At 46.8% G+C, this 9,588-nt stretch overlaps 2 protein-coding genes and 1 non-coding gene across 4 annotated transcripts; all 3 read right to left on the bottom strand.

The window, feature by feature from the left end:
- Window positions 1-171: 171 nt before the first annotated feature.
- LOC127338727 (uncharacterized) lies at window positions 172-1,468 on the bottom strand. The gene has a single exon (XM_051364734.2). The coding sequence runs from the start codon at window positions 1,466-1,468 to the stop codon at window positions 230-232; it is 1,239 nt and encodes a 412-aa protein (XP_051220694.1). The 3' UTR covers window positions 172-229.
- Window positions 1,469-1,846: 378 nt separating this feature from the next.
- On the bottom strand, window positions 1,847-1,918 carry TRNAD-GUC (transfer RNA aspartic acid (anticodon GUC)). The gene has a single exon. It is a non-coding gene; the product is annotated as a tRNA-Asp (tRNA).
- A 554-nt stretch (window positions 1,919-2,472) lies between these two features.
- Window positions 2,473-5,866, bottom strand: LOC127327288 (probable 1-acyl-sn-glycerol-3-phosphate acyltransferase 5). 2 transcript variants are annotated; one of them, XM_051354070.2, is made up of 4 exons: window positions 5,689-5,866; window positions 3,948-4,658; window positions 3,432-3,562; window positions 2,473-3,005 (listed from the first exon to the last, which is right to left on the bottom strand). In XM_051354070.2, the coding sequence occupies exons 2-4, from the start codon at window positions 4,577-4,579 to the stop codon at window positions 2,566-2,568; spliced, it is 1,203 nt and encodes a 400-aa protein (XP_051210030.1). In that variant the 5' UTR covers window positions 4,580-4,658; window positions 5,689-5,866; the 3' UTR covers window positions 2,473-2,565. The 2 variants fall into 2 exon arrangements, with proteins under 2 accessions (XP_051210030.1, XP_051210031.1); XM_051354071.2 differs by having other exon boundaries at window positions 5,567-5,700.
- Between the last annotated feature and the right edge of the window lie 3,722 nt (window positions 5,867-9,588).

Genomic DNA, 9,588 nt, shown 5'->3' with positions numbered 1-9,588 from the left:
GGCTGATGCATAACTGGATATTCCAACAAGCATTTCTCCATTGATTAAACTCAATAATGTTGTACAGGTGGTGCCTCCAAAACAAGTAGTACTCTGAAGAACTGGAATACATTAATCCGAAAGAATGCTATCCTTTCAAACAGAAACAAATCTAAAGAATATTCCAGGCTTCAGGTTGCATACAAGAGGAAGGCTCATTTTCTGAACTTGTAGTACAGATCATGCTACGTCATCTATCATCAGGTGCTCCGCGATCTTCATCCACGGCCGACAGCTTGCGCCTGCAGAGAGGGCACATCTCGCTCCCCTTGAGTGTGTGCTCCAGGCACGTACCATGGAAGACATGGGGCAGGGAGCACCCTGGCCACACGGCGAGGTCGCTCTCCAGCAGCTCGAAGCAGACGGAGCACTCCTCTCCGGCGGCCTCCGCGACGATCTTCCTTCGCTTCGCCGGACGCTCGCAGCACGTGTCCTCCTCGCCGGCGGCGGCTTCATCATCTTCATCCACACACAGATCGACCGGCTCTGGTAGCTGCAGCTCCATGGCGACGTGGTACCCAGGCCACGCTTCATCCTCATCCATCATGTCCTCCAACGCGGCGCGCACGTTCTCCATGCGCCTCCCCGTGCGGTCCTCGCGCCGGAGGATGCCGACGTCGGCGATCACCTGTACGCGCGTGGCCCGCGGCGGGACGGCCACCTCCGAGACCAGTCTCGACCAAAGCGCCTGGAGCTCTTTCCTCTGGTGGGCGGGGTATATCAGCGGTGCCAGCGACGACCCGGCCCACGGGAGCGAGCTCGCCGCGTCGCCGGCGGGCGGGACGACGAACCGCAGCTGGTGCAGCTTCGTGCTCCCGCACACCTCCAAGCCATCGCCGCCGTCGGACGCCGCCCAGAAGTGGGTGTAGCGGTAGAGCACCGTGATCTGCTTGCCTCCTCCTCCTCCTTCTTCTTCTTGGCTCCCGGCGGCCGGTTCTACGAACGCGACGCGCATGAACCCTGCCGTGCTCCCGGCTGAGGCGAAACACCGCGGCCCAAGAAACCGCCCTTCGGGGACCACGACGCGCGACCGGACTAGCGGCGACTGCGATCCGCCGGCGCCGCTCGCCTCGGCCGATTCGCCTCCGTCTTCGATCTTCAGCGGCACGTCCACCTCGGCGTCCCTCTCCTCGTAGTACGAGTAGTAGCTGCCGTCGTCGCTGTCGTAGAACTCCTCGCCGTCGCCGTCGTCCCCGCTCTCCTCTTCTGGTTCCTGCTCGCGCCGGCACTGCGCGCAATCGCACGACACCACATCGTCGTCATCGGAATCCGGCGTCTGACTCCCATTCTCTAGAACGGCCTGATCACCTTCTTCCCCGTCGTACGCGAGACCCGAAGGCCGCGCAAGCGCGAGAATGTAGCGTTGAGGCCGGGCAGCCGCGCCGGCGGAGTCGTCCGGGCTCTGCATCAGGGAAACCACCTCCTCCATCGATCAATCGGTCGGCACCGTCGCGTCCCGAATGACCGCGGTGCGAGTTAGGGCACGTACGATCGAGCTTAGTTGGTGTTCTTCACGGTGGCGTCTGAAGAGTTCGCTTCTAACCCATGTTGCTCGCCTTTTTATGAACTCCTGTCGCGCCCCAAATCCGAAACCAACTCGTGTCCAAATGCGAAACTGACTCGAAGTCAGATTTGGCGGGTTTGCTTCTTCAAAAGAAGAAAGAAACGCGTACTGTTTGTTAAAAAAATCCCAATGCGAAACTGACTCGAATTCTAGACCTGGACTCCTGGAGGGTTTACTTTCAAAAGGAGAAAGAAACGCTGTAAAAAAAACGCGTGACGCAAAATTTCCAAAACAAAACTATATCGCCGTTGCCGGGGATCGAACCCGGGTCACCCGCGTGACAGGCGGGAATACTTACCACTATACTACAACGACTTTGATGGTATCTCTTTTCCATTAATGTATACGTAATAAATATACGTTTATGTCTGAGCAACTGACTTTCTCCAATACTCAGCAAACAGCACAGGCGAATTCAGTGTCTTTCAGGGTCTGTTTGGATGAAAGCCCCAGGCTGCCAAACCAAAAAATTGGCGTTGACCAAGTTGCTGGTCATCGTTTGGATCGAAGCCAATTATTTGGCGTGCCCACGCTGGCTTCTCCTCTGTAGTACAATTTTACGCCCGCACTTGGCCAAATCGTGGGCGACGGAAAGCTTCGCCAAAATATTGGCTGGCCCGTGTCTTGGCGGGGCAACTCTGGGCGAAAACCAAACAAGCCCTCAGTTCCTCCGGTGCTTCCAGCTTCATTCCTCTCCTCCCTGTGGTGATTATACTTGATATTGTTGATTGCAACTTGTGATGTGGAACAAGCACATTTCAGTTCGTATTGACACACGCCGCAATAAGTAAGGCACTCAGCTAGTTGTCTCAGTAGGCAAGTTAAAAGGGTCCTGCCCAACTGTAGATGCAATCGAACATACAGGCATATAAAAGATGATGGCACAAGCTGCATATAATCAGCAGAACATATTTCTGCTGGAAGCTGATACACAGCTTCAGTAACAAGTTACACAACCAAGTTCAGAGTTTCTTGGCATGAGAGTCGGCCTCTGGGACACACACGAGCTGGGGTACATGCACGCAGTACAAGGTGGCGAACGTTAGGAACGAAGCGCTGCACACCACGAAGACCCTGAACCACACGGACGAGAACAGGGTCAGGTAGATGAGGACCCCTGTCGTGCCGATCACTGCTACAAAATTCGCGACGCACTTGAATGTGGACAGCTCTTCCTCAGTTCCTTCATTGGGGAAGTGGCCCCGTGTCAGGAAGTCAGACAGAAGCTCGTCCTTCAGCCTGAACCTCTCTGTGAGCCAGTCGGAGACTTCGTCCTCTGCTATGGGTATGTCGGTGACTTGGAGGATTTCGGTGTGGATGTGGACCTCGGAAGGATCGACGCCGTATACGTTGTCCATAAAAGTTGGCAACCGATGCTTATATGCGATCGTGATGTCGTAGACTGCATTAATCACAAAGCTGTCATGCAACTAAAATAGCAAGTAAAAGTAGTGCATAGTCATTGTCAACAAAATGAAAGTTTTTCAAGCAAGTCACACTGCCCAGAATTCATCAGGTTCATGTTTGAGATTGGCCTCAACTGCATATGTGGTTTCAGCTCCATCTACTGCGGTCAACTTCCCAAGCTACTTGGAACAACTAACATAGTTGGGGTGTTATTTCAGAACTAATACAAACCGAGATTTCTGGTAAAGGAGACAGGACCATCTAACTAATAATAATCTGAACAGACCAAAGGAGTCCAGTATAATATGTTACTGCCTGATAAATGAACAAATCATAACATTCAGAAAATGGCTGCCACATACGATCAAGAAGAGAAGTGATGAACTACAAAAGGGAGTATGAACGAGAAACAGATGGTTACCAGCATCTAAGTTACTCCTCAGCTCTTGCAGGCAGCAATTGAAACCCTTTATCTTGGGAAGGAGGACATTTTTCAGAATAGGTAAACCGTGTTCTGCCGCATACTCTTGACTTTTGATGCATTTCTTCTCACTGAAAGGTTAGCACGTATCAGCATCCACATCAAGAAAAAGGAGCAAGTATAGCAGAATAAAAAAATCCAGATGCAGAATGGTCTTGTACAGGAAAAAGAACAATTAATGAGTATGTTCCAGATGGAAATTCGTTTTAGAAAATGTGAACTCTTGATCCTTGGATCATTTGTGCTACCCAAAAGTTTGAATGATGGAATTTTGAAACGAAAATATATACATAAAGTAGACCGGAATGCATGCCCAAATAATGCAGTTGTACTGCCCAAATATTTAGTAACAAACTGTATGGGAATATATACTTTCAGTAGTCTGGAATGCAGCTCAAATGAAGCAGCTAGATTATACAAACATTTAGTAACAAACTGTGTGGGGATAGATCTTACGTATAATCAGTGCCTTCAGGAAAAACTGCAAGCCAAAGGGGATCCTTGGGGTTCTTCAATCCAGTAAGTCTTCTTCTGATTAGTGGTTCATCAATCTCCCAATTCCGCTCAACTGGAATAAACTCGATAATGTGGAATGCCCAGTTGAAAATAGGCAACTTCATCAAGCTTTTCTTCAAGATGTACTTGATAGACTGCAAACGGCCTTTCCTCAGCGCAAGATCCCACAAGTACATCCAGTCGACCTCAGTTCTGTGGTTAGCAAACAGCAAGACACACTCCTTTGGCGGCACTGTTTCGCCAGAGAAAACAAACCTGGTCCCGTTAATCTTCTCAAACAAGAATGGAAACATGGCTAACCACATCCCGAACAGAAAGCACGTCCACTTCCTGCTGTAGTGCACGCTGAACAGCCGCACAACAAAGGTAGTGAAAGGGGCTAGGTAAACCATCATCATAAACGCGGTGACCGGCATGATCACCAGGCATAGCACGCCACGGCAGCGCCTCAGCGTAGTCAGCGGGCGGTGTCTCGGTCCATTGTTGAAAACTGAAGGAGCGGGCGGATCCACACTTGGCACTGCTTGCTTCCCGTTCACATGGTTCCCGTTGGAGCCAGTTGAACCGTTCATCGTGTAGTAGTTAGATGTGAACGCTCATCCCTTTCTGAAACTCACATCCCCGGCATTAGAGGAGCCATCGGGACTTCACCTGTGATGGGAGAAATGAGATATGCACAGAGTTAACTGAGATTGAAACATAGGCATGAGACGTCAATTGCAGTTTGCACAATATATATGAAGAAATAAGCAAAGATAACACGGCTACTAAAAGCCAGCTGATGCATACTTTATGCACTAACTAATGGTGGAAAATATGTCGGTCTGCAATGTTCATAAAACCTTAATCCAAGACAAAGTTGGCATACAAAGTTTGTATCAATTTGCAGTAACTCTAAGCAGATAGATTGACACACAAAAAATCAGGCCTAAACATATGCAAGTTTGAACAAGACTAGGAGCTAACAGAGAAGATGAATGCACGTTCACATCCATGTAGGCAGCGATTCTCCTTGTTATGGCAAGTGATAGCATCCCTTTAAAACTATGTAAATAAGTGAGTAAACCCTGAATGGTCCAATCAGACAGCATACAGACTTATAGAAATTCCTTTGAGCCATGACAGTGGTCAAATCTTGAAAGGGTAATGGAACACGTAACAAGCAAAGGCTCAAGCACTGCCGGACTGGCTCCTGGCACCTGCTACATAGAAAATCCCCTTGCAATATCCGCCCAGCCCAGCACGGAGTAGCATCAGAGAGAGCCTGACGGCCGCTCGAGCTCTCCCCTTGTAAATGCTAGTAGTGGCATACGCTTACAAGGGCGATTGGGTGGGCGCCGTCAGATCCCAATAGTGGCAATAAAGCAAAGCTAGAGGTGAAACTGCATCTGCACGTAAAGCACAGCCAGCCAACAACAATGAGTCCTTCCCCATCTCGGCTAGCCGGCACTGGCCGCTAGAGATACTAGTAAATCGACGGAAAATGCTGCTATCCCTCCGTTCTTTTTTAATTGACTCGGATTTAGTACAAGGAACGGAGGGAGTAGTAGAGTACCTACCAGCGCGAAAAGGAAGTGGGATCGGAAGATTCTCGGATATCCTGCTGCTTGACTAGGTTGGGGCTGCGAGCGGATCTGCGAGGGGTAGGGGGGCGGTGAGGTGGAGAGGAGAGAGTACGTACCTGAGAGGCTGAGAGGGGGAAGCCGGCGCGGAGGGGCGGGCGGGCGGGCGGCGGCGGAGATTGGGAAGGGGGTTTGTGGCACCGGCTGGGGCTCCGTGGGGTTTTGGGTGTGGAAAGTGTGGAGGAAGGATAGCGAGTGTTCCGGAGGGGAGGGGGGCGACAGATTGGGTATGGCGCATGTGACCCTGCGCTCGCTGCACCAGAGGTGATGTGATGGGCCTGGTGAGTGGTGAGAGGAAATCTGGAATCTGGATTGGGGAAAGCGACAGTGGGCGGCAAAGCAAGGCTGCGTGCCACTGCCACTGCCACCATGCCAACTCGCGCCGTGCTCGGCATTCGGCGCCGAATGAACGAGCTCCCGCGGCCGCAGGAAGTGCAGTTGTGCGTGGTGTTCGCACACATGAGGCGCGGTGTCCTGAATCTGATTTGCCTACCACTGCTCAGGGAGAAAAATTCACCTCATGTTTCGTATGGACCATAGAAAAGACCCTTCATTTTAGCGACCTAGCTTGCATCAGTTGATACCTAAATGCAAGTTTGTTTCGAAACCTAAAAAAAGACCATAATCTGACTGTGCTCAGCCAAAGCACACACACACACACGTTTGGTTGCCATTTTGGGTACCTGGTTTTTTTTTTTTTTTGCTTCTCCTCACCACGTTCAAACATGGTAACCTTATCATCATACAACTGTACACAAAAACTCAGAGACGATCATAAGCACACTACACATGACATGACATACATATTGAACATAGTACTTAGCATCTAATTTCTAGCGTTGCAGTGGTAAAAACCCTACTTAAACCTATGGCAGCAACCTCTTGAGACAAACACCTACAAGAAGAACTTCACAAAAGCACAATTATGAACAAACCGATAACAAGGACACCGTCATCTTCAACATTAATGACGTGGATCCACCCAAGGGCCCCGGTGATGCTTCTTGCAGCTCTAGAGGCTCTTTACAGATGTCGCCTTCCTATACAACTGGACCTGGAAGACATCGTCCAATAGGGTGAAGACAAGTGTGTCGTCGGCCCTTGATGAAGCCGACTCGCTCATCCTTGCACTGGAGTTGCACCTTGTACTCGCAGTAGTCGCCCATGTACAACGCCACCTTCACCGATGGACCATTGTTTTTCAGCTTGTACTTCTTGATGAGGGGTTGCTCCATGATGGGTGGCACGGTCAGGGCAAGGAGGTCCTAGCTCTCCACCTGCACGATGATGGCAGGAAACCTTTCCTTGTGACCGCGTTCCAGTTGAGCAGGATGCCTAGCGTGAACCCTTGGCGTGTAAACCTAGCGGTAGGCATCCATGAAGGCTTCATTGGGGGTCCCAAAGCTACACCTAGACAGCAATGTCAGCCGCCTCCCCCATTTGCCCCTCTGGGAAGGATTCCATGTAGCCCCAATTCTGCAAAGCAAAGGAGCAATATGAAAACAGAAGAAAATGAAACAGGACACTTCGCTTCAGGATGCTTCAAGGCCAAAATAACGGCAGCTACACTGATCGTCGGTGAAGCACATGACGAGTACAGATGCTGAAGATCACCGCTGATGAGATCATGATGTCGTCTAGGGTTTAGGGCAAATGCTCCTTGTTGTCGAGCCAACGTCCGTTTCCATGTCCAAAGTGGGACCCATGCCCTCACCATTGCAAGGTCAATGCACCTGCTCGTATATCGCAACGCAAGCTAAATCACCATATCGATCGACCAAGACAGTCTCCCATAACATCTCAGCGAAGGCAAGATTCAAGTTGTCCAATGCATACCAGTCAGCTACAGCAAATCAATCTAGGTTATGTGTTCTCAGTAATCATGTTTGCATTAAAAAAAGATTAGAATTTGTACCAAGTGTCCAACAAACCGTGGGTTGATATCATTGTCAGCTAACTATTGAACCCAAATTATTCAAAAAGATCACATCGCTCTATAAGAAAACAAAAATATTAGCAAGGTTAGAGATCTAAGGACACTGTTGTACTTCACATACTCTGTCATATATGTTTCTTTAACATATCCTAGACAAGAATTGACTCTACAAATATCTATCAAAAGATATTTGTTAGACGAGTACATCAAGATCTTCTATCAAGGTATCAATACAAACATGAACACAAACACATATAGAAAGAAATACATCGTAACAAATAACACTCCAAATGTGATATTCTATTTATTATTTTCCATAGCTCTGAAAGATATTCGATTGAACAAGAAGTATTGATAGCATCGTTTAAAATTTCAGTAAATACTTGTGGCTGAAATAATTTCCTAATGTTGTACTTCTATCTCCAATGATAAAACGAACGCAAAACACTATATGTCAGTATTGGTGTCATAGTAAATTTCTAAGTGTGTTTAGTGAAGTTTCCTTCTTTTGGGAATTTGAGCTAATTAAATGTAACCCAATTCATGTGATTAATTTGAAAGTGAACCATACATTGGTATCCTTTTTATTAGAGGACTTGTACATCCCACTGAATGGACTAGAAAAATATACCAAAATAGGCAATAGTACAAAAGTTTGATATAAATAATTAGCCTCCTAAACTCTAGTACAGTTGTAAACCCAAGCCAATAGATGGAGTCGGCTGTCTCCTTCCGGTTGCTTGACCGCATGTAGGTGCTGGAGCTCAAATTACCTCAAATTACCCTAGTTCACAAATTACTATATTAAAAAGAAATCGGTAACAACCTACTATATAGAAGTATAGTATAGTGCCTCTATATATTTTTAGCCGCATTTTGGATATTTACCTCTACACAATTTTAGCCTTACTTTGGAAAATTGCTCTTATACATCTTTAGCCGCACTTTACATGATTTCCCCTAAAAATAGCATGTTTTAGCCGTACTTTGCAAAATGCCTCTAACCATTTTTAGTGGCAGTTTTCAAATGGGCCTTTAAACATACTAGCAAAACTGGCGCGGTTAGTATCCTGTACGTGTGCCTAGTCTCCAACTACAAAACTGAAAGAGCAGTGACATAGAGCATAGATACATATTTCAGACGACAACAATTTAATTCTCTCTGAAATAGATCGTCATAAAACTAATACAGCAATGCACACATACTGTGTCATCCAAAATTCAGAGGTATTTTATGCGACATAGTGAGTAAACTAAATTCACACTTTAGACTAAGACATACCTATCTTACAACTCAAACTCAATTGTGTGCTATGATAAATGAGCAAATTAAATTTCACGCTGAAAATTAAGAGCACTATGAGGTTTCCACCTTTTGAGGTGCTTGTGCTTCTTGTCCGTGTAGTAGGGTCCTTGTTAGTGTCCATTATGTGCACTGTCGAGGTGACGTTCCGGAACATCCTTGTTAGATAAAATACTGAAAGACCAGTGACGGATAACATAGATGCATACTTTAGGTGACCAACAATTTAATTCTGTCTGAAATGGATTGTCGCAAAACTAATACAACAGGGCACACATAGTGTCATCCGAATTTCAGAGATTTTTTATACCATATAGTGAGTAAATTAAAATTCAGACTTCACACTAGGACATATTTATCTTACAAAAACTCAAAGTTGGCATTGGAAGGATAGTACATACAAAAGCACAGAGAAATATACATCATCTCTAAAAGTAGAAGTAAAATGAGGTTCTAGTTCATGTTTATTTTTGACTTGTAAATCCAGTGCCTGCGACAACTCTGCAACATAATCTTGTTTGAAACAAAATCCGTAAAAACCTAGCCTTACAAGTGTTGTTATGTACAACATATTTATTTCCTACTCCTCTCCAAAAACACCATATGGTTGTTTCTAGGATCAATTGAAATGCACTTTGAATAAATCATGATTTATATATATATATACTTACTTAGAAGGGGAAAACGTCTTTTGCTTCCACCAACATATATATAGAACGG

Source organism: Lolium perenne, chromosome 1, assembly GCF_019359855.2.
Source record: "Lolium perenne isolate Kyuss_39 chromosome 1, Kyuss_2.0, whole genome shotgun sequence".
Taxonomy (NCBI): Eukaryota; Viridiplantae; Streptophyta; class Magnoliopsida; order Poales; family Poaceae; genus Lolium; species Lolium perenne.
This window is presented reverse-complemented; position numbering and strand designations above follow the sequence as displayed.